This window comes from Rutidosis leptorrhynchoides, chromosome 11 (genome assembly GCF_046630445.1).
Source record: "Rutidosis leptorrhynchoides isolate AG116_Rl617_1_P2 chromosome 11, CSIRO_AGI_Rlap_v1, whole genome shotgun sequence".
NCBI lineage: Eukaryota > Viridiplantae > Streptophyta > Magnoliopsida > Asterales > Asteraceae > Rutidosis > Rutidosis leptorrhynchoides.
Window position 1 is genome coordinate 20,291,936 of NC_092343.1, and position 18,818 is coordinate 20,310,753.

At 37.3% G+C, this 18,818-nt stretch overlaps 2 protein-coding genes across 2 annotated transcripts; both read right to left on the bottom strand.

Annotated features, from left to right (window-relative positions):
• Positions 1 to 1,940: 1,940 nt before the first annotated feature.
• Positions 1,941 to 13,721, bottom strand: LOC139874344 (uncharacterized). Its single transcript, XM_071861789.1, has 15 exons — positions 13,676 to 13,721; positions 13,445 to 13,579; positions 12,601 to 12,708; positions 12,370 to 12,504; positions 11,896 to 12,030; positions 11,606 to 11,671; positions 10,077 to 11,450; positions 8,095 to 9,714; positions 6,754 to 7,980; positions 6,415 to 6,484; positions 5,646 to 5,790; positions 5,460 to 5,560; positions 2,837 to 2,938; positions 2,308 to 2,380; positions 1,941 to 2,099 (listed from the first exon to the last, which is right to left on the bottom strand). The coding sequence occupies exons 1-15, from the start codon at positions 13,719 to 13,721 to the stop codon at positions 1,941 to 1,943; spliced, it is 5,496 nt and encodes a 1,831-aa protein (XP_071717890.1).
• A 1,458-nt stretch (positions 13,722 to 15,179) lies between these two features.
• LOC139874345 (replication factor A protein 1-like) lies at positions 15,180 to 18,545 on the bottom strand. The gene is made up of 10 exons (XM_071861790.1): positions 18,369 to 18,545; positions 17,755 to 18,028; positions 17,584 to 17,671; positions 16,846 to 16,961; positions 16,669 to 16,756; positions 16,490 to 16,583; positions 16,210 to 16,376; positions 15,983 to 16,103; positions 15,608 to 15,912; positions 15,180 to 15,264 (listed from the first exon to the last, which is right to left on the bottom strand). Exons 1-10 carry the CDS (start codon positions 18,543 to 18,545, stop codon positions 15,180 to 15,182), a joined length of 1,515 nt encoding a protein of 504 aa, XP_071717891.1.
• Positions 18,546 to 18,818: the final 273 nt, after the last annotated feature.

The window sequence follows — 18,818 nt, forward strand, 5'->3', positions numbered from 1 at the left end:
TTCCCAAATAACCTGTATCAAAGTTGTATATTATCAACCAAATTTGTTACTAGTAAGTCAGCATAAAGCAAAATAACACAACAGTACTAAAATACTATAATAAGCATAGCCCACATGTGGGATATGATCCATAGGTTGGATAGAACATCTTCATTCATTATTGAACTTATTTTCTTTGGCGGGGAATGGATTAAATTATTCCTCCACTTCCAAATAAGACAAAGAAGAACATATTGAGAAGCAAGACATATGCTATTTAACTCCTTATAATTCACCATTAAACTTGTTAAGCTGATAACGTTTGAGATACCCACAGGGGGATTACATGGAAGGCTCCACCAATTAAGAAAGCTTCTCCATAATGGTATAAGGTACTTGCAATTTGTGAAAAGATGATCTGCATCTTCAGGGTGATTGTGGCAGAATGGACATGAATATGAGATTAGTGGAATGCCCCTCGTCAATAGATTCACTCTTGTTGGCAAACGATCCATGTTAAGCCTCCACATAAAGACGTTAATTTTCTTAGGAATCAAACTAATCCATAGGGTATTGGACTTTGCGGTTAGAGACTGCATATCCACCAAAGTGACTGAGTTTATTAACTGAAAATAACCCCTTGGGACAAAAGGACGAACACCAGCTATCCGGAGTAGAAAACGGTGGTTTTGCTTCGGTTATAGTGGCTTCTAGCTCCTTTAATTCATTCACTGTTCTCCCCCTTATCGGATTCATCCATCACCATTTTCCAGTTAACCCATCACCACAATTTCGACCCGATACCTACAGAGGGATTACAAGGAAGGCTCCACGAAGTCATCTGTAACAATTTAATGTGTCACCATAAAGAAGAAATATTAGTTACAAAGATTACTATAAAGAGTAGTAATGTTAATGAATCATCAACCAAAATACAAATAAGAACGTTAAGCCAAATAGAACTTTAAATAATCATGCTACATAGATCATAAAAAACCAAAAACCTAAAATATAAATAAGAACGCTAAGCCAAATAGAACTATAAATAATCATGCTAAATAGATCATAAAAATCAACAACCTCAAATATAAAAAGCACAAAACAAAAAAGAAATAGAAAATCATACATTATTATTAGAGATCTGTAGTCATCTTGGTGGAGTCCTCTGGTGTGGCTTTGTTGATGCTGACATAACCTTTTTGTTAATTCAAAATTCAGTTTTTATCAATATCATATCCAATGAAACTGACATGATGCTAGTTTGTGGTGTATAAAAACATAAGTTTACACCATTTGATGGTTTCAAGGAATAATCAAAACATTCTATGTAATTCTCATGATGTGTCATGATATAACAAAAATAAGACAAAATGAATCGATCAAAATCTTTTAATTATTCATCATTTACCAGTTGCAATAACTCTTTGTAGCCTACATTGTTCGTTGTTCTAGAATCATTAAAATGCTCGTCTAATATGATGACTTGCAAACCTTTCTTGCTTGCGACACGAGATAAAGCTAGAATACAACCGTAAGGTCAATATATGTTCTTGAATAGTTAGTCTTAAAAGCTATCAACAACCCGTGACCTAACATGTTCGATGTACATTAGGTTTTCTTTTAGTATTATGAATAATAATGAGGGTTGTCCTTCCCCCGCTCCGCTGGGCTCTGATAAGATCGTTTTTGCGATTTAGAATTCATAGTGTGTTCAACAACTTGGCCCATGTTTTCACCTGCACATTGTTCCAAATAAACCACGTCAAAACTCATGAGATGACGCATAAAGTACAGAGAGGCAAATAATAAAGTGCATAGAGTATAACAGAGTAGACAAATAAAAAATAAAAAAAACAGGCAAGGATGTTCACTTTGTGCATATATGAGAGTAAATTTACCTGACGAAGAGGAAAATTAGCATTCTATTGTTGATTTTTCCTTGGCCATTGAACAAAATCCATCTAAACATCCCATAAGAAGCTGACAACCTCAATTTCAGGTAATTTCGCATTCTTCACATGTTGTTTGACTGTTTCTATCACTTCTGAAGTCTCAACTTCCTCTGTTATCTGAGTTGTTAAAGGATATTTCATTTCCTTCACCTTCACCTTCACCTTCACCTTCACCTCCAATATTTCTTGTCATTGTAATCAACCAAAGGTGTCATCCCTGCTTTTATGTGGATTTAAAATAGCCAATAACTTGTTAGAGGAGGAATGTATTTTAGATGATCGGGTCGATAGAGGGGGAATGTATTTTAGATGATTAGTAAGAATCAAACCTTTTTTATTAATTGCACAAACCATTTGTCAAATCTCAATGTTTAACTTCCATCCTCACATCTTCAAGTTCCTCCATTATAATTACAGCAAACACTCCACTATTATAAACTACAACAAAACTACACACGAATCAATGCAACCTAATTCAGCAAAAAGTATTGGTAGATGCAATGATTATATTATTATAAAACCAAGACTATTCTTCCAATTATAAGTATTTAGGGCAAAACTCCAAGAACCATAATAATGTCAAATGACAAATTTCGTTCATGGATGCATATAGAGACAAATTTTATTAGTTAGGGCAAAAATACAAGAACCATAACAATTTCAAATGAAATTTTTTTACCATCCAACAAATAACAAATATCGACGATTATAAAAATCAATGCCGTTAATTATAAGAAATGAACTGAAAATAAACCCTAATCTTTCACCATGTCGATCGCTTTAAACGGGGAAAAATCATCGATCAACCACACCAACACTTAAAATAATGAGGCTAAAAAGCAATTGTGCAATTCAAACAATGAAAACCGTTAATTGCAAGAAATGAACCGAAAAGAAACCCTAACCTCACACCATCTTCAATGGCTTCGATCAGCAAAAATCGCAGTTTGTGAACAATTATGGCAGTAGGTAATTTTTTTATTGGAACTGAAATAGATAAATTGGCTCTACATCAATAAATTGATGATTGAGCAAAAGTTACAAACGAACATCAATCGTTCACCATTTACAAGAAGCAACGATCATGAAAAACAAACAGTAGGTAACATACAACCTGATTAACTAATTCGATAATGTCGTGTTGTATTTATTTGTAAGTTTCACGACATATTGGAGATTACAACTGATTCTAGTTCTCTTTTTTCAAATTTGAAAATTTGATGTTACACATGAGTCAATGAGTTTTATTATTTTGACAAATTGACCCTCTTCAGAGTATTAAACGGTGCGATTACGGTTAAAATGGTGCAGGTAGCTTGATCATATCCATAACCAACCCACAAAGTGCGGTTAATCCAAAAATGTTAACCATACCCATGGTTATACGTTGGGTGCGCTTAATTCGGTTCGATTTTATCGGTTAATATGGATGTGGTTCGGGTAATGCGTTTTTTTGCTCACCCCTAATTAGAGGTAATTTTCCTTCCGAGTCTTATCTATCTATATTACTATATCGTCTAAGTATCATTTTAACCAACTCAAAATGTTTATCGGAATCGAAACCGAAACGAGAACTGATCAAACGTAAAACTGTCATTTCTAGTTCTAGGTTTGAGTGCTTAATTTGGAGAAAAATAGAGTTGAATGATTCTTTTAACTCCTGCAATCGTGCAAACCCGATCGGAATCTGATAATTCGTGAGGGCGTAAAACAATTGATCGAATTAACCTTACTTACTTAGATCGAGTAAGTTAATATCAGAGTTGAATGAATTCTGATGAACATTATAATTCACTTAGAGTGTTAATGAGAACAAGGTGCTTGATACGTGATTTTAGCATAGTGATGTTGCAGTATTGTTGGATTGTGAAATGAATACCCACATGATCTATTTATAGGCACCACAACCAAACTAAGAACCAACTGCAGCACAACCAAACCAAGAACCAATTTCCACAATTCTTCGCTCTGCCGACTGTGTCTCAGATAATAAAAAGATTCATCTCTCCGATGATTCTTCCACTCATCCCACTCTTATGAGGAGAACATATTTCCTTCTTCTAAGGACTTTCTTCAAGCTTTCTCCCGGCTTGAAATTGACTTTGCCGGCCATTTGCACCGTTTGAAGAAATTTTCCTCTCCTGCTTTTAGTGAGGCACTCTGTTCTATGCCACGAAAGGAAGCAAGGGCTGCTCGTCTTCACACCTTTGTTGCGAGCAACTCAGCTTTCTTGGACGGCTTGCTCCGAGAAGAAGGCCACCACCGGCCCATCGAACAACCACCATACCACCATGAGACCACCACTAAACCACTAGATCATCACTGGACAAACGAACCACCACTTGAGTACAACAGAGCATCGGACCACCACCAAACAACAAAAACCAAAATCGAACCATCTGACCACCGAACCACCACTGGATAATCGAACCACCACCAGACCATAAGACTACCTATAGACCAACGGATTACCACCGGACAACTGAACTGCCATCGAACCCTTGGACCTTTGGACCACCAGACCACCTCTGGCAACCAAACCACCACCAGACTAACACAAGACCAACGAATCACCGGGCCACCACTTGACAACGAAACCATCATCGGATCCCTAAACCATCGCCGGACCACCAAACAACCACCTGATCACCACTACACCACCATATTGATTACTATTTATCAGTTAATTATTAATTATGCAATTTCACAGGTGTACACTAGTTATCCTTTATGAATTAATATATCGTTAATCATCCATATATCTCATATATTAATATGTTGTTCCCTAATCATGTATATTATTTTAAAACAACGTGTACATGTAAAATGGTATTGTCGATCAATATTTAGATAATTTTCATATACTATTTGTCATTAGTTAATTTAAAAATTCCATTACATATTACATATCACATTGATATAACAAGCATAAATAACATTACTTTAATATCAAACAAATCCAAGTTAAATCGTAATAGGGTGGCAAGCCGTAGAGTGGGTTGGTGCCTACTACATATGGAAAAATCGTAATAGGGTGGTGTTTCAAAAGAATGGTTGGATTACCCCGGTTGCTTTAAATGAAATCCAAGTTAAATCGTTCGAGTGGGTTTCGAATCGAATCAATGACAAGAAAATCGATTGGCATGTTTGGCTCACGAATCCTTCTACGCACTTAGTATAGATATTTCGAGTGGGATGCTCTCTCAGCTCCCAAAATTTTTATTGTTTCGTTTTTATGCTTTAATAATATCGGTTACTCCTAACAGATAAGAATTTTGTACTATGTAAGTATTCGTTTGAGTAATAAAATTTTCACTTGCTTTTAAAAAAAAAAAATATCAAACAAAAAAAATATACGGAATAATACATCTCTTATTTTTACAACATTGACTATATGTAGTCTACAATATTTATGGTATTATCTATTAACTACGAAGTATTATATTAATTAGTATTTATATTTATATTTATATTTACTAGGTTTATTGCCCGTGCGTTGCACGAAGAGGATAACGGTTGATGTGTTACGTTCGGTTGTGCCATGGCTTGAAGGCTGGGTCCAGGAGGGTGTGGTTTTTGCTGTAAAAGTGGAGGTTTTGTTGCAAGGCGGTTAAACGTGCAACATTGTGCTAGAGATTTTATCCAAAAATGTAGTGGACAAAGTAAAATATAAATGAACCAATTATTAAGTCGAGTCCGTACACATACACATACACATGAGTAAACATAACTGTAAAATGAAAATTTGCAAGGAAGATCCATGAACTGAGCATTATGTTGCAGCATTGTTGTATTCATAAGTAGGTGACTCCAATGATCAGGCGGTGGGTACTTTCCTGGCTGTTCAAAAGGAGCTGACCTGCAGTTGAGCGACTTGTTAAAACTACAATGTATGCAAGTGAATGAAATATTGTGTGAAGATGAAAAGTAATAAAATTCAGGCTAAGGGCCAGACAAAGAGTCACCTTCATCCCATGCCCATTTTACATATTGAGTTTTTCCACCATAAGCTTGTATGTTATTAACTAAGCTAAACAAAAGTCTTACTCCAACTTGTCTCCCTTCTGCAATCATGTAAATCTAATGCCTGCAATGATTCCCATTTTATGAAATTAATCAGGTGACTTTTCTACAATGGATGAAGTCTGTATCACAGTTATTGTATGTATCACAGTTATTGTATCATGAATTCCGAAATGAATGGAAACTTACATTACTACCCGACACATAAGATATAGCGACTATATACTTTAAAAAAAAAGTTGCATAAAGAATGCTATAAGTAATGCTAACAGTAAAAAGATTTAGAATCAGTATACAAAAGTCATTATCTTGAATCTACCCCTATCAATAATGATAACATCCATAAAAAATTACACTATCTTCCAACATACAAAATCACAATTGTAAACAGATTAGCAGGGTCTTTATACCTTGAATGTCAGCACATTGTTAACATTTATGAAAATAGATGAAAGTGTACCTTATGTAAAAGGAAGTAACGGGCCGGATATAATTTGCATTGTGCCTGTTAACACGGAGGCGCGGGTTTCCTGCAAAAGGTTTTTTAGTTAAAAATATAAGGTATGGGAAATCGGCATTCCAGCACCAGTTAGGTTCCGAGTTTTTAGAATTATAGTGTGTGAATGTTGTGTGTAAGGAGGTTACTGCTAATTAGGGTTAAGAAAAATAAAGTGATAATATTCAATTAAAATCGAAATTATAAGTAGGCTTAAGTGTTACCGTTATAGTTGGTGGTTTAAGTTGTTGAACGTTTCCTTGTATACGATATTTCTTGTGTGGTCCTTTAAACAATCAGAACTGTCATCCATCATCACGATTTTCAGGCCATCGGGGTCGGTTACGCGTGAGAGAGCTACATACAATTGACCGTGGCTGAATACAGGTTTAGGGAGGTATAGGCCTACTAATTTCAACGATTGCCCTTGACTTTTGTTTATCGTCATCGCATAACATGGCCGCACTGGGAACTGGACTCGCTGCATGACAAAGGGCCATTTTTTTTCTGTTGAAGTAAGGACTATTCTAGGGATTATGACCATTTTCCCTATATGTGATCCAGTGATGATTCGAGCGTGAAGGACAAACTTGGTAAAGTCGGTTATGATGAGGCGTGTGCCATTACACATCCCTGTGCTAGGGCTGAGATTGCGTAGTAGCATGACTGGCTGTCCAATTTTGAGTTTCAGTTTGTGTGGGGGTACGCCGGGGAAATTTAGCTTGTTTAAGAATTCAACCGGGTATGAATAGTGTTGGTCGATGTTGTCGGTTGAGCCCTTGCAAATTTCATCCGAGCTTTTAAACGTCATCTTTGCACCTTGCAATTTTTTGAACATATGTTTATTGATTTCAGCAGCATCGTCATTTCTAGGGGTCAAAATTGCCCTTTCACGCAGATAATCTTCATCTTCTTGGCTACTAATGAAGTTTGGGAATATTGTGTCTACAATTGCCTCAATGGGGGGTTTGTCAGATTTGACAATGAATTCAGCGGGGATGCGTATCCAGGTTGGTTCATCCTCTCCATCTTTACACAATGCGGGGACCTTCCCTTCACCTATATCTAGAACCCATTGGTTGAAAGTGCGTTTGCGGGCATCAATTTGACCATCGACTGTGTGTTCGTTGACCCGCATAATACGCGAAAGTGTATGAAGCTCGCAATGCTCCCATAAATCTGATCTATTGATGCACGCGTGGACGACCTCTTGTCTTTTACCTTTTGTAACAACGGGGAGTATTTGTCTGAAGTCGCCGCCCAATAAGATAGGCATTCCGCCGAATAACTTAAACCTGTTTGCATCATCTTTAGCTCCTAAAATATCTCTTAATGTTTTATCTAACGCTTCGAAAGCGTGTCGCTGCGTCATGGGAGCCTCATCCCAAATAATTAAGCTAACCTCTTGGATAAGCGCCGCTAGGTGTGTTTTTTGTTTAATTCCACATGTACTGTTTTCCATAAGTTCTAGGGGGATCACAAATCGGCTATGGGCAGTCCGGCCGCCGGGCAATAGGAGAGATGCAATACCTGTTGTTGAGACAGGAGGCTTGTTATTAAGTTTTCATGAAATGAAAGTCACTGTTTGTGGTAAATATTTATGATAATGTAATTACTAAAAAAAAACCCAAGTAATGTACGTACCTGAGGATGCAACTGCGAGAACAATCAGCCTTTCTGATCTTAGTTTTGCGAGAACGGTATTATACAGGAATGTTTTGCCAGTCCCCCCGGGACCGTATAAGAAAAAGAGGCCTCCTTTTTTTGTAGTAACTGCATCTATAACCCGTTGATATATCGTTAGTTGTTCGGGATTGAGTGAACGGAACAGGTTTTCATGGAGCAGGTGCATTTCTTTTATATTGTAGTTTAGCTCCTCCCGAATTAAACGGTTGTCCATTTGGGTTAGCATAGATGGATCGGGCTGTGGTAGGTCGGGGTAATCATCCAGGGACTTGCCATTTCTATTTAATAAGGCTTGTAATTCCAACAGACAATAATTTTTAATTTGGGATTCTGTCAGAATTAGATCAGGGAAGTTAAATAGTTTCCTTCTTTTATGCAAGATGTCGTCTGACAAAGCCTCCCAACTTGATTCCCATAGTTGAAGCGGTTTGCTTATGTTACAAAAGAGTAACATAGTAACAAATAACTCACGTAGCTGTGAACCCGTAGCCCATATTTTTGCTTCTGAGATAGCCTCGGTCCATTCCTTGTCGTCATTTACTAACCCATATGCAAAGCACGCGTCTTTAAACGTTCGGTGCAAAACACCGTTCACTGTACGTAGTTCTTCAAAACACCGGGGGCCCTTAACTATATTTAGTAACATACGCAGGTAGTAACGTTCCCCCGATGCAGGGTTTGAGTAGACAATGCGACCGATGCAGGTTCTAAGTTTTCTCGGGCTCCATATTTTAGCATCTTGATTCCATACATAATGTGTAGGGATTTTTGCATAAGTCAGGGTACGTGCAAACTCATCTTGCTTGTTCAATTCAAACCATTGGGTGAACATCGTCTCTTTAATACTTTCCCTTTGTAAAAGTGCAGGCAGTTTTTGTGAGTCATGGAGAGTGATCGATTGCTGATTTGGCAGGTGGTATGACAGCTTAATGACGGATGGTTTAGAGTAGTGGATGTCGAACGAAAACAGTCTCCAAACAGCCTCGCAGGGGGATAAATAACGGCAATCTAGATAATTTTTTATCTCATCAACATCAATAACCTTGTCTCCACTGGACTCATCACCCGGAATTAGATTTTCTTGGATGACAATTGTTGCTCGATCAGGGCCCTTGTTTAAATATTTGAATAAGTATTTTATTGCCCGAGATCGATTACACCACTCAACGTTGATATGGGCATTGTATTTTAGTAACAGGTACCTGTTGTAGGGGACAACGGAGCTGTTGTCAAGGGGGGTGTTGTTTTTAGTGAACCTGACGCCATTGTTTCGTCGCCTATAGTTAGCATATCCTTCCTCGTCAATTGTAGTTTCTGTACAATACGGCTTCGGAAAATGCTTGGAACATTGTCGATCAATAATGCAGGGAGCGTTCATATGGACGCCACCGCACGGACCATGTAACATGTATTCAGTAACGGCCCGAAACCCCTCCGGATCATCTTTCTCAGATGGAATCTCAGCTGTTATTATGTCATCAATAGCAGCGGGTGTTTTGCATTTGTGAGCAGAGATCAACCATATTAACATGTGTACATGTGGCAGGCCCCGTTTCTGGAACTCAATGATATGAATACCTGTAACAATGGAATTCAATTAACAAAATGGTAGTAAACTGTGGGCCTGCTAATGAAAGTGTATGTATCATGTAGGATTGTAAACATTGCGAAAAAATTTGAAGTTGCCAATTATATAGAATAGGATCTGGTGAGGAGCAAATTATTTTTAATATAAGCTGTCGACTAAAATGTAAAAATATGTAATTAAAACTTATTATTAATAAATAGGGAAATGTGTTAAAAAATATACATAAAATATATAAATAGATAACATGAGCTTAAACAGAATATTCAAAAAAAATATGGACATTTATAATAGTTTATTACGATTTCTGAAATATAATAATATTATAATACAGGAAAACAGTCGGGAAAAATACCTGCTTGGCATGTGCCAAAAATTTGTTTTTTCATTATGTCAGCCATGAGGTCGTCTAGTTTCATCTTGAATACTCGAGCGACAATGTCGGGTCGGTCAGCTGATTTTTGCCCATCGATATAGGAGATCATCGTATCGACCTCGGGCCAGCGCGGGTTGGAAGTGAAAGTGATAAACAAATCGGGGTTATCATATTCCCGGCATAAAGCCATTGCATCCTGGTAGTTTTGAACCATGTACCGTGGGCTGCCTGTGTGCGAGGACGGCAGAATAATGCGTTTCCCAATTGAAGTGGCTGATGTATCTCCCCTTGTAACAGCGTCACAAACATTGCTATACAAATCAAGCCGAAGTTCATTTTGGTGATGTCGTAGCCACTTCAACCTTTGTTCTTCTACGGCGGTGTACGCGTCAACCAAGTATTGCTGGAATAACCGACCTCCTCTAAGAATTGTTGTGCCCTCGCTTTCCCGTTGCTGAATTCGGTAACAGTAATATTCTCGCATAGTAACGTGGCCACGGGTTGTTTGCCTTCTGCCACTGTTTGTGTGATACGGGATCTCTTCATGGTAACCGGTTTCACCATAGGGAAATAGCAATGGGTATTGCAATGCCATATATAACTGGTGAAGTTCAGATATGCGCTGTGGGGTGTTATTTTTTTTTTGAACAATGATATCCCTTGTTGAGTTACAGTGGCCAAAGTCCCCGGTAATCAACGCAGCGACCTCAGCGACGTTTGGCGTGTTATATTGGCGCGAGATTGTAACCTTTGCGAGTAAACGGAGCCCACAATCTGACATTGTATTGTTAGCTGACCAATCACGTGCCATACGAAAAGCTTGTGCGACAGCGCTCGATTCATCGAGCATGGCAATCAAGTTACGTGTAAGGGTTTCATCAATTGTCGTGCGGGAATCATCACCAACGAAAGCAGACATACGGTTTTTTACTTCATTTTGAGTGTCATAAAAGTACAATTGTGCGTATTTTGGCCGGCCACCCTCTGGTAAAAGTGAACCGATTTTATGGTATGCTTGACCACTTATACGAAATGTATAAGGACCCCGACCCCGGTTGACAGAGTGGTCGATCTTAGCACCAAACGACGTGAAAGAAAACATGCTATTATAAATCCTTATTTGTTCCCGAAATTTTGCGCCCGTGGGGTCGTTGTAGTCAAGCAGGTTTTTTAACAATGTGGGAGGTTCGTTTAATTTCGGTAGCAATACTTTGCCACTTTGGCAGCACATTGAGAAGGACGGATTTCTTGTATGTTTGGGTTTGTTGTTCCTTTCTGCGTACCACATCGTAGCGTCACAGTTACGGCATTTATGGGCTGGAGGTCCTTGGTAATAGTAAGACACGGGTGTACCTAAAAGAATGAGCAAACAAAGTTTTAGGTTATCAAGTAAGTGGACAAAGTGTGCCAAATGGGCTGTAACGCTGAAACACCCAAAACCCACTACTTAAATACTCACTAAAAGTGGGTTGTGCATTCAATAAGTGGTTAGAGGGGCGAATATGAACCTGATGAATTTAGTGCGCTTTGCAAAGTAGGTTTACCATGCCGCGGTTTCTGTGTACCTAATCTACCTGTTGAAGAAGAAATATTAGAGTTTATGAATGAGACCACATAATAGGAGAAGGGAAATGTTATGTAACATGTGTCTTACTTGTTGGTCTACTTGTATGGGCCTGGCGATCGCTGTTTAAAAGAAGATTTCCTGTCATATGAGGTCTGTGAGTGTCATGTGTGTAATTGACAAACAAAAGCAGGCTGATAAAAATATAATATTGAATAATAGCAGATGCAATACCTGGCTCGAGGGTTGTTTCATTTAACTTCAATCCACAAAACATCCGTGTTCTGCCATCAGTTGTAGGAAAAGGTTCTGAGTAAAATGTTATAGGACCACTGCATAAGTCTGGAAAGGAGACATTCTGAAAACGGCCTGCTATTTCAATTTTTGAAAAGTAAGTAGAGGTAATAGACTTATATACAGATATATATACATGAATCTGTGTATGTATACATCTATAAACATACATATATGTAAGCTCACATATATATAGGTTAAGACACTTGTTTATATATCTAAATAGTTATATATACATTTACATATATAAATATAGAGTTATGTATATGTATCTGTATGCCGGTATATATATGTATGCACAAAACATCCGTGTATATGTATCTGGCATAGGAGGTCTGTGAGGGTCATGTATGTAACTGACAGATAACAGAAGGCTGATAATTATATAACATTGAGTTAGAGCAGATGCGATACCTGGCCTAAGGGGTGTTTCATTTAACTTCAATCCACAAAACGTCCGTGTTCTACCATCAGCTGTAGGGACAGTGGTTGAGTCAAATGTCAAAGGACCATTGAGGAAGTCTGCAAGGGATACATTCTGAAAACTATCTGCTATTTCAATTTTTAAAAAGTAAGTCAAGGTAAATTTAGGAAACTATATGAACATAAGCATAAACATAAGCATGAAAACAACAAATGACGTACCTTTGGGAATGTTGGTGGAAGATGATGTAATATCAGGTCTAGCCATATTAAATGGATGTTTTTGGGGTTGGCGCTTGCCTTTTTTTTGGGCAGGCTCAAGTATATAGGCTGATGAAGTAGATGAGGGTCTTATAAAGTGTATGTATTCAGACAATGGTCCTAAGAGGTGTGTGAGCTTTTGATGGAACAACAGTTCTTGGTAATTCAACTCAATTGATTAGCATAAGGGTTAGTAATTAAAAAAAAAGGTTAAAGCATCCTATAATTAATTAGCATAATTAGTAGGGTTTGTTAAAAGAAGTTGAAAAACCTTTGTGTGTGTATACATACATACATACATATATATATATATATATATATATATATATATATATATATATATATATACACACACATATATATATATATATATATATGTATATATATATATATATATATATATATATATACACACACATAAATATATACACAGATATGTACATATGTATGCAAATATATATATATGTATGTATATAAACATATATATCTGTATACACCTATATATATACATCTATATGTATATATATATATATATATATATATATATATATATATATATATATATGCACATATTTATACATATATATAGGTAAAGAGCCTTGTTTATATATCCAAACAGTTATATATGCATTTACATACATAAGTATGGGGATATGTATATGTATCTGTATGCAGGTATATATGTATACACAAAACATCCGTGTATATGTATCTGGCATATGAGGTCTGTGAGGGTCGTGTATGTAACTGACAGACAACTGCAGGCTGATAAATATATAATATTGAATCTTAGCAGATGCAATACCTGGCTGCAGAGCTGTTTCATTTAACTTCAAGCCGCAAAACACCCTGGTTCTACCATCAGTTGTAGGGGCAGTTGCTGAGTAAAAGGTTATAGGACCATTGAATAAGTCTGCAAGGGGTACATTCTCAAAACTGCCTGCTATTTCAATTTTTTCAAAGTAAGCAAAGGTTAATTTAGTAAACTATATAAACATAAACATAAACATAAACATGAAAACAACAAATGACCTACCTTTGGGAATACTGTTGGAAGATGATGCAATATCAGTTGTAGCCATATAAAAGCAATGTTTTTTGGGTTGGGTCTAACTTTTTTTGGTCAGGCTAAAGTATATAGGTTGATGAAGGAGAGGAGGGTCTTATAAAGTGTATGTATTCAGACAATGGGCCTTAGAGGTGTGGGAGCTTTTAATGGAACAACAACTCTTTGTATTTCCAAACAATTGATTAGCATAAGGGTTACTATAACTTACAAAAAGGTGAAAGGATCCTATAATTAATTAGCATAATTAGTAGTCTTTGTTAAAAGAAGTTGAAAAACCTGTGTGTATGTAGACATATATATATACAAACATACATACATATATATATATATATATATATATATATATATATATATATATATATATATATATATATGTATATATACATACATACATACATACATACATACATACATACATACATACATACATATATATATATATATATAGATACACATAAATATACACACAGATATGTACAGATGTATGCAAATATATATATGTATATATATAAACATATATGGCTGTATACACATATATCTATACATCTATATGTATGTATATATATATATATATATATATATATATATATATATATATATATATATATATATATATATATATATATACTAAACAGTTATATATACATTTACATACATAAATATAGAACTATGAATATGTATCTGTATGTAGGTATATATATGTATACACACAGATATCTTCAAATATCTGGGGCTTAAAGGGCCACTAAGATAGGTATGTTCAGGTATACAAAGTTCCAGGGAGGAGAGCTGGGTCTAGGAAGATAACACCAAAAAGAAAGGGTGGGCTAAAAGTAATCCACATTCTAAGTAGCTGCAGGCTTTGAATCAGAAAACATGAATGCCATCGAAAAGTAGGCAGGCATCTAACAACGTTACGAACGTATACAGCAACAAAGGTAGGCATAAAGTGTTTGCATGTTGCAAAATGGCAGTTTGCGATAATAGGTTCGAACGTATCTATAAAAGTAAGTGCAGATGGGTTGGTTAGCAGTAATTAACTACTAATAATGCAGGGTAAAATAGACACCCTGATCATAAGGCCTCCTGCCACAGTATAAATGGTGACTCTTTAGCAAATGTTGCATCATGACTAACGGTTCATAGTGGCCGACAATTTAGCACTCTAATATAGATTTATCTATCAACCAATGTCAGCTTTTTTAGTTGGAGGCAAAAAGTGCACCTTAGACCATTGTTGTTGGTTACAACAGCCCAATATAGGGAAAATGGATTGTGGAGCTAAAGAGTGGAGCAAATGCTATATATAGCAATGGAAATTACATTTAGAAACCGCACATTATGTTTATTAAAGTTGCATCATAAACACACAAAAAAAAGTACTCCAAACAAACCATGTTCAAAACTTCCAATGACATAAAGGAAAGGGCTCAATAGGTGAGCTATTTATTGACAAATCAAGCGAAACCTACTATTCAGAGCACACAGACTCCTTCTCAGGCTGGCTATCTTCATCAGCAGGGTCTTCATCCTCTGAGTCGGTCGTGACAACAAACCTAACCAACAGTATAAAAGGTAGATGTAAGAGTTGATACAGAAGTGTAACGAAGAGCACAGGGTATGTGTAGGGTTGTTTGTGCATTAATCGATGATCATACAGACATACAAATACAAACATATAGACATATATACATACATATATACATATGTGTATATATACATGTATATATATATACACACATACATGAATACAGGAATTCATATATACATGTATAGGGATATATATATGTATATATTTATATATATACATATATATATATATTTATATACGTGGCTCTGTGTGTGTATGTGTTGGTGGCAGATATACAAACCGGAGGACGGGGAGAAGAGGACACTTACTTGCGCCGATTGGAACGCTCCAAATCCTTTGCTGGTGTAGGGACCTCTATGGCCCTCTTTGGTGCTTTGGGCGTTGAAAATGCGGGAGCAACTACCGAGGATGACGTTGACCCTGGTAGTGCAGGCCTTTTCATGTCAGTTGGGGAGGGCTGCTCTGTGGGAACCAGCTCGTCCACATAAACCTTAATACAATTGAAACTCTCGTACGGGCCCTGATCATAGTACGATGCCGTCTTCAACAGGACCAATTGTGTGGTCCCTAGCAGGTTTGCAAGTGCATTCGGAAGCACAGTGTTACATGTTTCCTGAAGATTATACGTATTGTTAGACAGGTGACAGTGGCCAAACAAAGTGAATGTAAATGTCGTTTATTACCTCATCGACTTCAGCTAGTAGAGCCTTCGCAGTGCTCTTGGTCAACGTCTCGGTAGTGTCGTCGAAGAGCACGATAACCGTTTTCGCCGTCTCATCTCTAACGTCACATATAACGCGGAACCTGTTGATTAGCAGTTGGTATAAAATTAATCAGGATGACAACCGAGGTTTTGAAGGAAGAACCTCTTGTAAATAATGTCTAGTGTGGCGGAAAAGGTGACAAATACCTGGTGATTGGTTCAGGAACATTAGCCTGGCACGATTCACACCAGTGGTGTCCAGATCTCCTTTCGAGACCCTTTCTTGCTTGACAAACACTGCAAGTATTGTAGTACCAAAAGTTTTTCATCCGGATGTTGACAATTTCAACCTTACATTTGAATGCGTCCCCTGTCTAAACGTGTATCAAATAAATGTGATTTAGGCGAGCTGACTACATTAAATGGGAGTAGTGGGTGAAAACAAAGTTTTAGCAATACTCACGATGTTCTTCTTGCCCTTGCGTACCATATCTAGAAGCTCACGAAGTGTCCCCTCAGTTGGCGGCGGCAACTGCCACCCTGGAGCAGAAGGTTGAACAATCACGGGGGTTTCAATGGCACTGCAAGGATAGTCGAGCTGTAAGTTAAGACGGGTGGTAATAGACAACATACAAACAAAGTTGGTGATGTAATTGTAAGTAATACCTTACTCTCTGCTTGAATTCACTGAGTGCTGGTATTTGGAGGTCGTCTATAAGAAGTGTGGCGGACGTGCTTGAGAGAGTTATCGCATCTACGAATGAATGGGAGCTAAATTTAGTACAGCATATTATAAATCTTACAAAGATGAGGTTGGTGATGGCCAAAACCTACTATTGTAACCCTGTTTGACGGTAACCGAGCTCAAGAGAATGTAGTAGGATGCAGGTGCGGAGGGCTGCCTCTCCAGGAAGGCGGGCCCCAAACTGCCCCAAAGTGTAGTTCGGATCGCTTTACCCCTGCATATAAATAAATATCAGCCAACTCTTATCCTAGTAGGTGCATGGTGTGATTTGGTCGGTGAACAACAATTATATCACGATTGACAGCGATAGGATTTGAGTGTATCAAAGATTGCCTAGGGAAAATCTAAACCTATTTTTCCTATTTTATTTCTGTGAACCTAAACGTTGCGTTAGATTCTTAATCATGTACCTGTTACTAAGCATTTACACATTTAAATTGGTGATCAGTTATTCGACGATTAGCAAGTCGATTTATGTAACGTAATATACGCTTTCAAATGCCACAATGTAGGTAGACTGTGAGAAAGTAGTTTTTTTACCTCATGGCCTTGTCGCTAAGACGGCAGGTTAAATACTAAAATTAAAAAGTGTTTGGTTTTTTTTTTGGGTGGGAAATAGCAATTGTATTAATTGAAACGGTCTTTAGCATAGCAGCAAAGTTATGAAGCGGAGACGAATGAAACTAAGACATTGCAAAAACTTGGTCCATTCAGAAGGCAAACAATCGAAAGCTAAAACTAACAACTTTAAAGAAACGGAATATGGGCTGAAACATGGAATTGTGGCCTGGTACAGTAGTTGAGATTCGGTGTCAAAAGAAAAAGTGTGAGCTTACCTCTCGTTAGCCAGATCAAATTCAAGAGTGTTGGATCCTGCTTTATGCGGATCGGGTGCACCAATGTTCACAGCATAGCCAACTACATCTAAAAGATAATGATAGATGAGGAGTACATTAATTGGGAAAAATGTAATGTATTAAAAAGGGAAAGAGTGTTGAAATTTATACCGACAACAAATTTGCCCATTGTAGGCTCCAAGTCCTCGAGTTCAATACAATTGAAGGGATGGCGCGTAAAGCCCGTGGTGTCAGAAGTTGACTGTCTCCTGAGGAAAGTGGAGCCGGTGAGCTCGATCATGAGGCTGTTGTCCTTCATGATACGATATTCAGTTCGGTTGGCGATGACATCAAAGCCATGCAGCAAGTAAACAACACCGTCCTTTAGTCGGGCAATGAAGTGATGTGCAACATTGCTTTTGGCAGTCAACTGAATGATGTTGCCCTGCATGACCAAACAAAACACTTACATAATCCATAGATTCAGTAAGAAAATGGGGGGGCGTCGCTGAACACAGGTATATAATTTGTATAACCAGAGTACCATGAAGTTCCCCAATTTTAAAAAATTCCCAATACATCACACTAACCCTCTACAATGGCTATTATAGGGGACTCAGGTACCCAACTTAATGTGCAAGGAGGCGAAGTTACAGAAACAATTAACCATAACAATCCTAGGCAATAGGGAAAAGACTCGGTGCATGAGGGAAAAATACAGTTAACACTTAACAAATATAGTCATAATCGGATTTAAGAAATCAATGGCCCATATCTATACATACCTTTTCGTCTGAGGCAATAAAATCCGTGCTCAAATATCTCCCGTAAACCGTATGTGTGTCCCAACTTCTGCAGATCATCAGCTTGACCTGCGATTGTTTTCCTATTTCCAACTCATTGAGGAAGGCGTATGCGTTTGTGTTAACCTCAGATGCAACCTTAGCTTTACCAAATGCCATTGCAATAGAAATTGAATTATTAGTTATTAATATGCATAACAATAAAGCAGGCAATTGAAATTTATACACACAAAGAATTGTACCGTATAGGGGAGGTGAACCACATTCTGAATTTAGATGCAATTGAAACCGAAGGCTACAAAGCGATTCGTTTGGTTACATGCAGAAGTAACAGACAATTGCAATTGAACCAATTGGGATAGAAATCAATGAACATAATGAAATTGAAGTTAATGCAAGGGGTAATGGAAGGATCGACAGAGGGGAAGAAGA